A 16701-nucleotide genomic window follows, 5' to 3' on the forward strand; every position below is an offset into this window, starting at 1 on the left:
GCGTTAAACACTGTATAGACTCTAGAACAATTCTATATTAAATAATAGTGAATTTAAAATTTATGTTAATATAAAATAATGTTAAAATGTATGTTTTCTAATTTAACGTGGCACCTTAATTTATTTGATTTTATATGATTTATTTGAAAGAATTAAAATTATATTTTCATGTTTATCTTTGTATTTTTCATCATGGATTCAGAAAGTTATTAGTAATTTGCAATTACTTTTCAGGCAGGGTAATTAGTATAGTAATCTAATTACACTGTTTAAGATGTAATTAATAGTTAGTAATTAATTACACAGTACATATGAGTACATATATTTTTTGTTTTAAAGGAAATATGTTTTGAAAAACAGTTTAGCTTAAACCATTGACTTAATCACTTGTTTAATTCATTTGGAAAGCATATATTATCATAATTGATTTTTATAAAATAATCTTGAGTATTTTGCATACACACGTTGATAAAAATGATGTATATCTGCTGTGCTTAAAAGAAAGAACAATATGATAGTACTTACCATGTTAAAGAAATACAAAATTAAAAACATGCTACTTTTTGGCAAGTGGAATTTCATTGATTTTTGCACACTCATGGTTCAAGAAATCATTGCCAACTTTCACCCCATTAGCCACGGCTCTATACATGTATATAGTATATATATATATAAATACTGAATGTGTGTGTACACACACACACACCCCCACACAATGTATTGTCAATGTAAGGTAGTTGAGAGTTGTTCTCTTTTGAGTGCACATATAGCCTATATCAGATTACTGTTTAGGATTCATGCCAACTGTGTACGTGACGCTCAGTGCCTCTTCACTGTCTGAATGAGTGCCAGTGTGCTCCTCTCAACAGACAGCTCACCTACAGGGGGCAGTGTGCAACATAAGACACTTTCATGTCTGTTGAAATGACATGTCTGATTTATTGCTGTCCAATAATATTTTTGCTTGCATGACAACTAGTACAAATAGGGTGACTTGGTCATTTAGATAGACCGCTCTGTAGGTGCATACAATGCAAGTGAATGGTGGCCAGAACGTTGAAGTTTCAAAAATCACATAAAGGCAGCATGAAAGTAATCCATATGACTCTAGTGGTTTAATGTGTGTCTTCTAAAGCAATGCAATCACTTCGGGTAAGAACCAGATTATTATTAAGCCCATTTTTACTGAATGTGAAAGTTAAAGTGGAGATTTATTGTAAAAATTGCTTAAAAATGAATCTGTTTCACAGCCATACCTATTATATCACCTCTGAAATATTACATAATGTTGCTGAAATATTCTTTTAAAAATATCTATTTGTGTTTTGAAAAATAAAGTCATACACATCTGAGATGGCATGAAAGTGAGTAAATGATTCTATATTTTGATTCTGATAAATCACAAAAAAGGGTCTTTCTGTTCCTTTATAGTCTATGAGACAGCCAGCTTAACCGAAACACAATTTTATGTTCATGCATTAATTAATTAATTAATACATTCATTCATTCATAAAGAAAATAATGTAGTGGATTTTAGTTCAGAATCAGATCGAGTAGTTACTGAAAATAATTTTTATAAAAACATGTTAATAATTTCAATTTTGCAGGTGTAAGACCATATTCAATTCAATGGAAATCAAATTAATTGAATATTCATCAAATATCACTAATCGGCTGCAACATTTGTGTTTTTTGATCTCCAAAATCTTACTAATTAAGGCACATGTTACCAACAAAAGTATTGATTAAAATGCCAATGTTTTTCTGAAAGTGACAGATTTTACTTAGGGGGGAAAATGTATATTTTCATCCGCTCGCGCCTCCGTTACTAACTGTGTGTGTGAATGAGAGGAGGAGGAGGAGGAGGGTTGTTTTTATACGGTCTGAAACCCTGGCCACGCCCCTCTGGGTTGACGTCAGAGTTTTGGTTTGTAGAGGCGACGTGCAGAACGCAGAGTACAAACACAACCACGCGCGAGGAGGAGCACCTCGCTTCAGCGGGATGGAGCTCGCGCGGCACAACCACGAACCCTTAAATCGTTTTTTTAACGGAAAGTGGCGGAATATTCGCGTGTGATGAAACGGGCGCTGCAGATCGCTTGCATTTCGCTGGGTTAGTCGAATCTGACGCGTTGTGCGTGAAAGTTATCAGCTGAAACGGGAGGTGCGCGTGGAGCAAGACTGGATTTAAAGGGCCAGCAGCCAGTGTTGGGTAAGTTACTAAAAAAATGTAATTTTTTTACATCTTCTGCAGTGTAATTATATTTCTGTACTTATTTTTATGGATGAAAATTATTGCATTACTTTCTAAAACCCTGATCAACCTCGACCAGATGAAAAATACAAGGATAAACATGAAACTGTTCTTTTAATTCTTTCAAACTAATTATTCTTGAACTGGCCAAAGAATTTAAAGGGGCAGCGTTAAATAAAAAAATAATACATTTTAACATTTAAACAGTACATTTAGATTTTAAATTCACTGTTGTTTTATATAGAATTGTTCTAGAAGTCTATATAGTGTTTAACTCAATTACATCAGAAGTAACTGTGATTTTAAATTACTGACAATTAAGAGTAATGCCATTTAATTACTTAGTAATGCATTACACCCAACACTGCCAGCAGCACGCAAGCTCGAGCATGGACCGATGCGCCACGGATCTGGACGCGGAGCGGGATAAACAGGTCTGCGAGCTGTGTGGCAAGATGGAAAACCTTCTGAAGTGCGGTCGGTGCAGGATTTCCTTCTACTGCAGCAAGGATCATCAAAAACAACACTGGAAAAAACACAAACTTTCATGTAAAGAGGCTGACAAGACCAAGATTGTACTACAAACTCCACAACAGCCTGAGAAACCAGAAGGAAAAACTGATCCAGATGGGAAACATCTGATCACCAGATCCCAAAGTTCAGAGACTGACAGCAAAAACACACAACTCAAATCCCAACCACAAAAACTGGCCACTGATTATATTGTTCCATGCATGAACAAACATGGTATTTGTGTAGTGGACAACTTTCTGGGTGAAGACATTGGACTGTCCATCCTAGAAGACGTGAAAGCTCTTCATCAGACCGGTAAATTCACTGATGGACAGCTGGTGAGTCAGAAAAGTGACTCTTCTAAGGACATAAGGGGGGATCAAATCACCTGGATCGAGGGGAAGGAACCTGGATGTGAGAAGATCCGGTTCTTGATGAGTCGTATGGATGACCTGGTCAGGCATTGCAATGGAAAACTGGGAAACTACACGATAAATGGAAGGACGAAAGTAAGTATTTGACGGAAAGAAATGCTTTTAGACACCTGTGCATGCCCCATGTCACGTTCTCTTAAATCATGATAGTAGGAGCTGTTACATTACTCAGAAAACCCTAAGTTGACTTTACTCAATTGATTGAGTAAACTTGTTCCCTCAATTGAATTGAGTAATGGCGTCTACAGAACTTGTGTATTTAAGTTAACTTAATTTGGTGATCATATAGAATGAACTTAACTAACTTTACTAAGTTAAGGTAACTAGATGCAACTTGACTCAGATTTGCTATTTAAACGTTGTTGTTGTATCTACTTAATAATTTGAGTTGTACGGACTCAAATTTAGGTCATACTAAATTTCAGTAATGACAACATTAGGGTTTCCAACCTAGGCTGGTTTAAGATGGTTTTAGGTGTTCTAAACCCAGTCTGACCAGACTGTCAAGTACCCAAACCCCCTCTTAAACTAGCCAAGAGACCAGCTTAGACCAGCAAACTATCTTGAGCTGGTTTTTAGGTAGTAATTAACAGTATTTACTGTTCAATCTGCATTTCAGAAACTACATACTGTAAGTTTCCCATGCGTTTTGATGTTGTTATTGCCATTATTAGAGGTACACATCACTACTTTTATAGCTCATACTAATTATTCTTATTATTTGGCTCTTTTTGAATTGCCACACCATAGCAACCCGCTCTCAACCATCCAGAACACCCAAACAACCTTTCAGAAAGGCGTATCAGTTGCACAGCAGCCCTCTAGCAAAGGCTAGTAATGGTCTACCAAGAACCCAGAATGCTTTAAAGAAATGTTTGGGCCTGAATTTAGTATAGTTTAAGCTCAATCAACAACATTTGTGGCTTTGTGCTGATTAGCACAAAGAATAATTCAGATTTCCCTCGTTTATTTAAACAGAAATGGTGGTTGCAATAAGTCTCTTACTGTGGAAGTGAATGGGGCTAGTCCATAAACATTAAAATACACATTGTTTCGAAAGTACAGCCGTGGCCAAAAGTATTGGCAGTGACATCAATTTGGTGTTTCAAAGTTTGCTGCTTCAGTATTTGTAGATTATTTTGTCACATGTTTCTATGGTATACTGGAAAACAATAAGCGTTTCATAAGTTTTAAAGGCTTTTATTGGCAAAAATATTCAATAAATGCAAAGAGTCAATATTTACAGTGTTGACCCTTGTTCTTCATAACCTCGGCAATTCACTCTGGCATGCTGGATATCAGCTTCAGGGACAAATCCTGACTGATGGCGATCCATTCTTGCCTTATTAGTGCTCGGAGTTGATCACAATTTCTGGGCTTCGGTTTGTCCACTCGCCTTTTGAGGATTGACCACAGGTTCTCTATGGGATTAAGATCCGGGGAGTTGCCTGGCCACGGATCCAAAATTTCAATGCAATGATCTCTGAGCCACTTCATTATTACTCTTACCTTGTGACATGGTGCTCCATCATGCTGGAAAATGCACGGATCATCACCAAATTGCTCCTGGATCCTTGGGAGAAGTTGCTCTTGCAGGACGTTTTGATACCATTCTTTATTCATGGCAGTGTTTTTGGGCAGGATTGTGAGAGAGCCCACTCCCTGTGATGAAAAGCAACCCCACACATGGATGGTCTCAGGATTCTTCACTGTTGGCACCACACAGGACTCATGGTAGCGTTCACCTTTTCTTCTCCAGACTATCGATTTTACAGATGTCCCAAACAGTCGGAAGGGGGCTTCATCAGAGAACATAACTTTGCGCCAGTCTTCTGCTGTCCAATCCTTGTACTTCCTGCAGAATTTCAGTCTGTCCTTGATGTTTTTCTTGGAGAGAAGTGGATTCTTTGCTGCCCTTCATGACACCAGGCCATTGCCCAAAAGTCTTCGCCTCACCGTGCATGCAGATGCACTCACACCAACCTGCTGCCAATATTGAGCTCTGCACTGGTGGTGACACGATTCTGTAGCTGACTCCTCAGGAGGAGACAGTCCTGGCGCCTGCTGGACACTCTGGGACGTCCTGAAGCCTTCTTCACTTTACTGTTGAAGTTCTTGATGATCCAGTAAATGGTTCTTTCAGGTGCAATATTCTTTGCAGCAATTTCCTTGCATGTGAGGCCATTTTGATGCATAGCGATGATGGCTGCACGTCTTTTTTTAGAGGTAACCATTGCTAACAAGAACACAATGATTGGAAGCACTTCTTCCCTCCTTTTAAAGCAATCAGTCCGCTCTTATAATCCAATCAGAATGATAGAGTGATGTCACCTGACTAGTCCTCGTTCACACTTTCCCAGGTGCTGCTGATATGATTAGTGAAATTATGTTAGCTGGTCGTTTTGTGCCAGGGCCAAAAAAACAGTGAAATTTGGGTTTTTGTGATAAAGTAAAAAAAAATTGGCCAATGAAGCTTTTTGCAATTATCTAAAATGCATCTGATCACTCTCCACAATAATCTAGAAACAATGTGAATCAACACCAAAACAACTGAAGAAGAAACACAACATTTAAGTCACTGCCAATACTTTTGGTCACGGCTGTATAGCCACAATATGTCAAAATGAATGTTTACATGAATTTAGTGTGATTAAAAGTGCTTTTTAACTATCTGTGTGAAGTTATATCCAATATTTAAACTTTTTTGATATGAATACGTAATGCTGGGAAACCATGTGAGCGGTTTTATCACCCTTTAATAATTTTAACATGTAAAATGATTACAAATGTACCTTTGAAACGTGTGTATTTGATGTTTATGCAACTTTTCTTTTTTAAAGGGATGAATTTAAACACTTTAGCACAATTTGTTTTTATGTGCTAAGCAATATTATGCTACAAAAGCTTTGTAATGGACTTAGTAAACCCTCAACTTTCCTTTAAAAGTGCACTCAGTCCATTACAAAGTACAGTTGAAGTGAGAAGTTGCTTATTTACGGCTGACGTCATTAAAACACATTTTTTAACCACGCTACAGATTTAATATTAGCCATCATACCGCTCCGGAAGGAGACAAACTCTGTCTCCTAGAGATGAATGTAGTTTGGTGTGAAAACAAAGGTGTTAACATTGCAAGCGTGTGACGTTGAAGCGCTCTAAAGTTTTTACACCTTACATATTTTGCGGCTGCGTCATCAGTCATAATGCTGCACATTTGACATGTAAAGCAGAAATGGCAAAAAGGCTTTTTTGTGTGTGCACCAGCTGCATGGTGAAGAGACACTTAAACACCTGTTACATCTCCATTAACGGGTGCTCTGGGCCAAAAAATGCCCCCAAAATTCAAAATATGGTGCGACAACCCCCGGTCACCATCTACTTTGTTATATGGAAAAGAGCAGTGTGAACATTGTTCAAAACATCTCCTTTTGTGTTCCACAGAAGGAATGAAGTCACATGAGAGTGAGTGAATATATAAATGAATATGTTTGAGTGAATGAACCTTAGATTGAACTCTTAACACGTGTACTGCTATTGTGGGCTGCAGCATTACAATACCCTCTCTGTACACGACATACTTTCGGTCAGTGGATCTATGCAAACAATGCATATGGAGAGAGGGCTGCTTTTACTGACATTTGACCTAATTTGCTGGTTTGCACAAAGAGGAAGTCTTTGGCTTCTGCAGGGTTTTCTCTCCATTGAGACTTATATGTAATCATTTAGTCTCTCGATCAAACTGTTTGGTCGTTTGAAATTGCCTATATAGTCTGTAAAGAAAAAGCTTAAGAATTGTGTAGACCTTAAAGCATGCAACGTGTTTGGATATTGATCTAAGGCATTGAAGGGAAATTGAAAATTCTGTCATTCCAAAATTGTACGATTTTCTGTCTTCCGTGGAACACAAAGGGTGAATGTTTGAAGAAATATCGTGGTCGATCTTTTCCTTATGATGGAAGTAAATGGAGACTGGGGTTGTTAAGCTCTAAAGGTAGTCTTGTGTGCTATATTCCAAGTCAATAATGGACATTTAGGCCCAATTGAAAACCGTGCCCTTACTACAACAGGTTTGACGTCAGTGAGTGCGTTATAATTGGAAAAAATCAACGTATTAAAAAAATGACCAACGTAAACAGACAACGGACATGTGCACAACAATTGGATAAGCTGGTAAGAACGCCAGTACAGGTGTTTACATGCAATGCATAATCGGGGTAAACGTGGAAAAATGTACACTGTTTGTGCTTAAACCATTTATTTCTTTAATAAAGGAAAATCGTTGAAGGCGTTTATGATCTTACACGTTGTCCGCTTATTAAGAATGTGCATGTAAACGTGGACAATTACAATTGATTATGTCTTGAAATATGCAGGGACTAATGATGTTTGGCATTAGTGGTGCACTGATCAGGAAATTTGAGGCCGATACAATCTCTGATTTAAAAAAAATATATATATATTTTCTTTAATTACGTATATTTTTATTTTATTTTTTAATAAACTCTTAAGATCGGCCAGTACAATACCTATTTATTTATTTTTCTTAAAGTGCCCTCTGCCACACTTTTGCAAGTTATATGCCGCAGTTAAATGCCCCACACAGTAAAATTACAGTAACACTTTACAAAAAGGTTTAATTTGTTAACATTATTTAACTAATGAACAATGTTAGTTACAACATACAGGAATGCATTTTTACAATCAAAAGTTGTATTCGTTAATGCACTATGACCTAACAACGAACAATTGCATTTTTATTAACTAATAATATGATTAATAAATGCTGTAAAAAATATATTATTCATTGTTTGTTCATGATACCCAATGCATTAATGTTAAAGAAACGAAACCTTTTTATTAAGTGTTACCAAAGTTACGTCTTCGTGACGTACTGGCAACCAAAAACCATGAGAGCATCACACACAGCAGAGATGTGTTCAAAAATAAGACAAATATATCTATTACAAGCAATAAACTGCTCCAGTGAGTAATTTATTTATGTTTATGATGATGTTTAAGGTCTTTTGCATTTTGCTGTAATACAAGTGCATGAAGACGTGGCGTCGTTATTGAAGGTTAAATGGTTACATCTGTTATAAGTGGTAATGTGACCATCATTAATCTGATTTAAATTGGGATCCTCACAGAATAGCGCCGAGATGAGTGACTGGGATATTGAGAGCACCTGAAGAGCGTGCGTGTTTGATTGACACCGCGAGAGAACATATTGAAGGGAGTGATGCTAAAAGTGCTCATGATCTCTATCATTCTACACAACGTCTGATTGTCATGACTCGCGTTGCATCACGTGTACTCAGATTTGTATTTGCATGTTTATTTGTTATTGTTAATATGCCTTTTTATCCTCTTCCTGCTCTCTGTGCAACGAGTCAGAATAATTACCGTAATGACTCTAGAAAATGGGCAACTTATCCTTACACGTTTTTAAAACCAAACGGCATATTCATGTGAATTAAATCATGTCTGAAAGTTTACATTTGTGAATGCTTAGAATCGCTAACGTCTCAGCCTCCGAAGGCCACTCTGTTATGCTTCAAGGGCAAATGCTCATTCATTAGAGGAGGTGTGTGTATGTGTGACCCTGTGCACTGCCAAAAAGATCGGCCCTAAATCTAGGTACAAATCGGTGCACCCCTATTTGACATCATCGACTTCAAAGCTAACGTGACATTAATGATGCCATTTGATTTGATGGTGGTTTTATGTCATTTTGGAGCTTGACAGCCCCAGTCCCCTTTCACTTGCATTATTTGGTACATAGTTGGTCTTTTGTGTTCTCCGAAATAAAGAAGGACGCCAAACCATACTTTGGCATAGTGCATGTGACGCACGTGCCGAACGCGTCCGTTTGTGCTCTCGGTTTAAAAGAGTACAGTTGAAGTCAGAAGTTTACATATACTAAGTTAACTGTGCCTTTAAGCAGCTCGGAAAATTTCAGAAAATGATGTCAAGCCTTTAGGCAATTCGCTTCTGATAGGCTAATTGGAGTCAACTGTGGATGTATTTTAAGGCCTACTGTCAGACTCGGTGCTTTGCTTCACATGATGGGGAAATCAAAAGAAATCAGAAAAACAATTGTGGACCTCCACAAGTCTGGTTCATCCTTGGCAACAATTTCCAAAAGCCTGAAGGCACCACGTTCATCTGTACAAACAATAGTACACAAGTATAAACACCATGTGACCACACAGCATCATACCGCTCAGGAAGGAGACGCATTCTGTCTCCTAGAGTTGAACGTAGTTTGGTGTGAAAGGTGCAAATCAACCCCAGAACAACAGCAAAGGACCTTGTGAAGATGCTGGAGGAAACCGGTAGACGAGTATCTATATCCACAGCAAAACAAGTCCTATATTGACATAACCTGAAAGGCTGCTCCAAAACCACCATAAACAAGCCAGACTACAAGTGCACATGGGGACAAAGTTCTTACTTTTTGGAGGAATGTCCTTTGGTCTGATGAAGCAAATATTGAACTGTTTGGCCATAATGACCATCGTTATGTTTGGAGGAATAAGGGTGAGACTTTCAGGCTGAAGAACACCATCCCAACCGTGAAGCATGGGGGTGCACAATCATGTTGTGGGGGTGCATTGCTGCAGGAGGGATTGGTGCACTTCACAAAATAGATGGCATCATGAGGAAGGAAAATTATGTGGATATATTGAAGCAATATCTCATGACATCAGCCAGGAAGTTAAAGCTCGGTCGCAAATGGGTCTTCCAAATGGACAATGACCCCCCCAAGCACACCTCCAGAGTTGTGGCTAAATGGCTTAAGGACAACAAAGTCAAGATATTGGAGTGGCCATAACAAATCCCTGACCTCAATCTGCTGCATGTGCGAGCAAGGAGGCCTACAAACCGGACACCGTTACTCCAGTTCAGTTTGGAGGAATGGGACAAAATTCCAGCAACTTATTGTGAGAAGCTTGTGGAAGGATCCCCAAAACATTTGACCCAAGATAAACAATTTAAAGCCAAATACAAACAAATGTGTGTAAACTTCTGACTTCAACTGAATACTTTAAAAGGCTGAGCTGTAGACCAGGTGCAAGAGAAACAGAGAAACAAAATATCCCCTGGACATATTAGCATATATATATATATATATGAGAGAGAGAGAGAGAGAGAGAGAGAGAGATTTTCTACACAACATTGCACTCGTTCCTCAGGCAGGAATCCAACAACCACTGCTTTGAAAAAACGCTTCTGGTGTTTTGTCAGTTTGCAGCTGTCGTGCAAAATAGGAAAAGAGGAAGCTGGAGGTGTTTGTGTCGTGGGAATGCCGAACATGTTACAGAGAATATTCTCTCGATAACTCGCATTAATGTAAGGTAGAGCGCTGGCCCTGCTGACTTAGTGTAGATCATATCAGCCAGTCTTCAATGATGATGTACATTTACTGTGAACTAAGAGTCTTTTAGAGAAATGAAAAGCACGTTCATGTTTTTGTGTGTGTGTGTTTTCAAAAATGAAGCTTCTGTCATGTACTCACCCTCGTGTTGTTCTAAACCATTGTGACTTTCTTTTCTACTAATGCACTAAAATAAGATGACTGCCTTTTTAAGAATGGATCCACTGTCTGCTGAACTAGTTGGAGGCTCGGTGTAGCAATCTGTTAATTTATTATTATAATTATGAATTTACTTTATTTCCAGTGTTTTATATCAGTCATGAAGGTTATTTGAGAGCGTGGCTTATATTGGACACAAAAATAAACAGTGGCATGAGGTTTGCTCTGCTCGCAATCTGTTCAACTTTTCTTATCCAACAATCAAAGCAAATATTATTGTTTCAATAATCAGTTGTTTTGGAAGAGCCAAAAAGCTCTGATTGTCCAGAAAATGGTTTATAGATGAGCGTTTTGTCCCTTTAAGATGGCACAGGCCACCTGTTTACATAGTAAAGAAAGAAATGTACGTTTTAGACATTTTATTGGTTTAAAATTCATACTCTCACATTGGATATTTCAACAGAACTTGCAGCTCATCTATAGTCAAAGATGTTCACTGTATGTTTGTGCAGACTTGCTATTGATGAGTTCTTTTATAGTCCGTTTCAGTTTTACTTCATACATATTAAATCGACAGCCGTTAATTCAGTGCGATTAATTTGACAAAAAATAACGCGTTAAAAAATGAACGTAATTAATCGCAATACCCCCAGAACGTAATAAGGAAGATTCCTGAGAAATGTAAGCTTGTAGTACCACCTGTTTACTCCAGAGGGCAGTAAGTGAAACTTCAGCTGTATGACCAACACACAGTTTATACAGTGTACAAAACAACCCTTCAGCAGAACAACACAAACATGCGTTACGTTCTTGTGTTCAAAACACTTGGAGCGCAAATCTGAACTAAGAGATCTCAAGATGTGTTTTAAGTATTAAACTATATTTAATTTGACACAGTGACCTAAAACATTTTATGTTTATGACGCAACGCACCCGAGACGCTACATTTACATTTATGCATTTAGCAGATGCTTTTATCCAAAGCGACTTACAGTGCACTTATTACAGGGACAATCCCCCCGGAGCAACCTGGAGTTAAGTGCCTTGCTCAAGGACACTATGGTGGTGGCTGTGGGGATAGAACCAGTGACCTTCTGATTACCAGTGATGCGCTTTAGCCCACTACACCACCATCACTCCGGCTACACAAGCATGTCTGGCGCAGGTGTAAATTAACATAAAACACAGACGGCGTGGCCACGTGTGTCTCTCTCGAACTGGCGTTGTCAGCTACTCTTTGTCCCTCTCGCCTGGGTGGATGGCAGTGTTGAGGACACTTCGACGGGCATCCTTCCTCCTTCCCGGGTTTCGGCACCAATGTAAAGTGGTTAAGATGGGCGAGGAGGAGTCAAGAACTGGCTTGACAATATAAAGTTTAATGTTAAACTTAAAAACACACAAACATAATTACATAAAGGGCAGCTGCCTGTAATTCTCTCTCTCTCGAACTGTCGTCACCGGCCACCTTTATTCCTCATGCGCCCCATCAGGCTGATTGGGGACCGGGCGTGTGTCGTTCCAGCCCCGCCCTCTTCCGCTCTACTCTCCTACCGCTGTGCCTTGCACCCCGTCTGCCGGCTGGTCATCCCTGGCTTCCTTGAACTGGGAGGAGACAGGAGGGTAAAAACAACAACAAAAAACAAAATAGGCGAGGGAAAGGCCAACAAAGAGCGACAGAGAGAGGAAAAGAAACTCACTCACCAGTTCTCTGATGCACCGCCACGTGGTCCTCGATCACTCCTCCACCCTCTCGGTGGACAGCAGCTGCTCCTCCCCGGGCGGACCGGAGTCAGACCTCCGACTCCCAGTGGACAGAACGCCCATCTGTGTTCCCGACAATCTGTGGGGACACTCCTCCGGCCATGGCAGCGGCCCTACCGCTCCAGACGGTGTGGGAGTCACTTCCCTCCTCCCCTCATGGACTGCGGCCTTCTCTCGACCCTGCCACGTTCCTGGGGGACAGCAGGGCACTCCTCCACCCCTGGCAGCGGCTCTTATCACGCCAGGCGGTCGGGGAGTCCAGTCATCACTCAACCCGCGGATGGCGGCCGTTCCCCGCGTCCGGTGCGGTCAGGCTACTCCGTCCCCCAGGGGACGGCAGTGGCGCTCCCCTGGGTGGACGGCAGTGTCGAGGACTCTGCGACGGGCATCCCTCCTCCCCTCCTCCCCGGGTTTTGGCACCAATGTAAAGGGGTTAAGATGGTCAAGGAGGCGGCGAGAACCGGCCAATGATAAACTTAATTACATACAGGGCAGCTGCCTGTAATTCTCCCTCTCTCGAACTGTCGTCACCGGCCGCCTTTATCCCTTGCGCGCCCCATCAGGCTGATTAGGCACCGGGTGTGTGTATCGTTCCAGCCCGGCCCCGCCTTCATCCACTCTACAGGCTGATTCAGCGCCGGTTGTCCATCGTTACGGCCCAGCCACGTCCTGCTTCTCACACTGCCAAAAACAAAAAAATACTACACTAACTCAGATAACCACTCTGTACAGTTGTGCTGAGAAGAATGCTATCTCTGAAAGCTATTCTGAGAAGTGGGTTGGCGCTGATTTGGCGGCACGAAGGGGGCCTACACAATATTAGGCAGGTGGTTTTAATGTTGTGGCAGATTTTTGTTTTGTTTTATTGAACCCGAAACATTCCTTTTAAACTCGTGTAAGATTTGTGCCCCTATATTGAATTAAACATTTAAATGTATCAAGAATTCTTTGGAAAACAAATCAAATAGTCCGGTATGATTCCCACACCTAGTGTCCATGTGAACCCTTCACTGTAGGTCTGGAGCAAGTCTTCACTAATGAGGGATCCTGCTGTAGGGTTCTTTCTTGGTCCAGAGGTTGGAAACGCTAATATGTCGACATCGACTTGAACTGGTTGACTGGAATGTAAACAAAGGCCCTCCACGGCTGGGTCGGCCTGTTAATAAGGCCTTAAAGGAATGCGGAAGATGACGCTGCTACGCTCCAACACACACACGCGCACACAGTTTACAGTAAGAACCCAACCTGTTTTGTTTGGTGGACATTACATGTTATCTTTTGTTTTTTTCAAAATAGCATGGTATTACCATCAGAAACAATCGCTTTACCATGGTACCACGACAGTACTTTTTAAAGGATATTTACAGCAGAATTGATTTACAGCTTTTTGACTCCAGAAACAAGGAAATGATGAATACATTGCAACGTTTAGATACTCATTGTTATTTCCATTTGTGTTTTGTATGCATGTCCAAATTTTAACTGGTGATCTGCAACCTGTTCAACTCTTCCTTCGGGTCTTTTTGTTTTCAAGAGATTGTTTAGGAAGTGTGTGTGTGTGTGTGTGCGCTAGCGAGAGGCCTGAAGGGGGGTTCCTGTGTTTTTTAGTCATTTGGTTTTGAAGTCAAACCCCTCCCATATTTTGTTACTATAGGCTTGTAAATGACCCACCTCGAGAACAACAGTGTCCGAACGCTGTGATTTATTATCATTTTCTTCATCTCTTGTTTCAGACTCCGCACAGCCCGCTCTATTGTGCGCCAGACCTCACACTTTCTTAGGCAGTGATAAATATGTTTACCCATCTTGTGTCATCTCCTTCAGTTGTGAGTGAGACCGCCGTTGCCTCCCTCACGCACCGCACGTAGCATGACCATTAAAATACTGCTTCCTCTGGCTGGGAGCCAGGCATCCGGGAGTTCAGATTAGTTCAACTCTGTCTCTCTTGCTTACACATGGAGGTTTGGCAGCGTCAGATATAGAGTCTTCCATGAGATGAAGAAGGCTTCTAAAGCACGAAATGTTGTGACGCTCAGGAAACAATTGCCAGCCAGCCGTCCAGTCCAGATAGACCTCCTGCAGTAGCATGAGATGTTGTCTCAAGGAGTCTAATTTGACACACACACAAAAGGTTAAAGAAATAGTTTACCCCAAAATGTAATACTCTGTCATTTACACACCCTCATGTTATTCCAAACCCATATGATTATCTTCCGTAGAACACACAAGGTGCATTATTGAAGAATATCCAGGCTAGGACTATCGATACAGAAGACCCGATTTGAGTCTGATTCACAAGCTCTCGATCCAATTCTGATTTTAAAGCAATTTGATTCAGATTATTTGGGTATATTTCAGTTATAATGTCTATTTTGTTTACATATGAAAGACATTTTCGCTCATCTAATGCTGTAAATTATACATGGGACCTTCTAACTTGGTATATTACGACAATATTAATGGAAAAAATGAACCACAGTTGCCTAAAATATGCAGATCAATTGCTATTTATTCAGGCGATATAATAATCAACATAATCAAAACGGAAGTGAAACTTTTAAAGTATTTAAAAATATCAATCTTGCGATTTTAGGATGGATTATCGGGATCATCTTTTAAAGGAAGATCGCATTTAACCGTAAAATGGATCTTTTTAGCAGGCCTTAATTAGAGGTGTAATGGTACGAGTCATGAATGTATAATCTGGACAAACTTGCTTCGTTGTTGAATGTGAAATTTAACAATGTAGATATCGACTGAAAACAATTACATGCTTCATTACACGTTTGGCTGCAGTTTCCCAGTGAAATGTCCAGCGGGGGGCGCCAAAATTCAGTGTTGTAATGATACAAGGTTAAAGTTAATATTAAATGGAGGTTTTAATGACCAAAACGTCACTCCATAACCTAAACCATTAAACTAAACTTAACCAACAGTTAAGTTTAGGTATCCCACATTACCCTTAACCAACACCTAAACCTAACCGATAGGGTCCAAAAATAATGAGAAATGAAAAGCGCATATTTTGAAGCAACCACGTCATCTCGTATCGCTTCTACGACACTCTCGTGTCATTGTGCGTCTTTGACTGGCCTCGAAATGCGGCCTTACAAGTCCAAAGTCCAACACACTGAGATTAGCTGCCGCAGAAGCTAATCATTTTGGAATAAGTGTATATATTTATAAAGGTGGGTCTATAATTTAAGCGTAAAAATGTATCGTGTTTTTAAGAGCTGTTGTGGTTGTTATATGTGTGAAACTGAATAAAATGGACAGTTGTTGTAGTGCCTCCAGGTTGGGATGCACCGATATACATAATTTAATTTTTTTTTGGCCGATACCGATTTGAACAAATAACTATTCACCGATACCAATGCCGATATACCTTATTTTGTCATCAGATCATTGTTTTGCTCAGGAATTGTTTTTAAAAATGTAAAAAGAGGTACAAAAGCTTTTGTTCTAAGTAATTTCCATTGAACATGGATTGGATCTGATGAACACATTTAAAGGGAGACACAATGAAAGATAACTAAATATATAACCGGGAAGAAATCGGCCCGGGATTCTACATGGCAACTGGCCCATAAGTTGAGCATGGGGGGGGGTGTTATTCTCTGTCCTTTTCTGCATTTTGTGGTCCATTCAGCATAACGCGGTGGATCATTTTAGCTTATCGCGGCCGACCCACAGGTCTGCTCTGTTCTCCCGATGGCCAGTCCACCCCTGATTGGCCCCAAAGTGTGTCGGCACACTGGGAAAATGCCCGGTATTCCAGATTACCAGTCCGGCCTTGATCATAACATGATGCTTGATGTAAAATAAAAAGGTTATTTTTATACATCTAAAACATCGTTACACTTTTTTTTGCCGTTCAGAACAACAAAACTCACATTTTACATGTTTTTACTGTATATAATATAACATCACAAATTCATATTATACAAACATATTATGCTGGACATAATAGAAATGTCAACTACATCTATTAAAAATAAAAAGTTACCAAAGAAACAAAACACCCTTTTAAATTCTAAAGTGCTGTGTAATGGATAATGGAAAATGCTGTCCAGAGCACTAGAGGGTGCCACTTGCTTACACAATGCTGACTGAAGTGCTGATTGCAGTCTATTTTTAAACGTAAACTTTCAAGCTTTTGTAATCACACAAAAAAAGGCCTTATTGTGATTTCAAACTCAACT

General features: G+C 39.9%; 1 protein-coding gene across 3 annotated transcripts in view; it reads left to right on the forward strand.

The window, feature by feature from the left end:
* The first annotated feature begins 1946 nt into the window (after positions 1-1946).
* LOC127660441 (egl nine homolog 1-like) overlaps positions 1947-16701 on the forward strand; it is a 28841-nt gene continuing 14086 nt past the window's right edge. The window contains exons 1-2 of one of the 3 annotated variants that reach the window (XM_052150659.1): positions 1947-2212; positions 2600-3276. In XM_052150659.1, coding sequence (XP_052006619.1) covers positions 2602-3276 — 675 coding nt within the window. In that variant the 5' untranslated portion in view covers positions 1947-2212; positions 2600-2601. The remainder of the gene's footprint in view (positions 2213-2599; positions 3277-16701) is intronic. The other 2 variants (XM_052150661.1, XM_052150662.1) reach the window with 2 other exon arrangements.

Source organism: Xyrauchen texanus, chromosome 20, assembly GCF_025860055.1.
Source record: "Xyrauchen texanus isolate HMW12.3.18 chromosome 20, RBS_HiC_50CHRs, whole genome shotgun sequence".
Lineage (NCBI taxonomy): Eukaryota > Metazoa > Chordata > Actinopteri > Cypriniformes > Catostomidae > Xyrauchen > Xyrauchen texanus.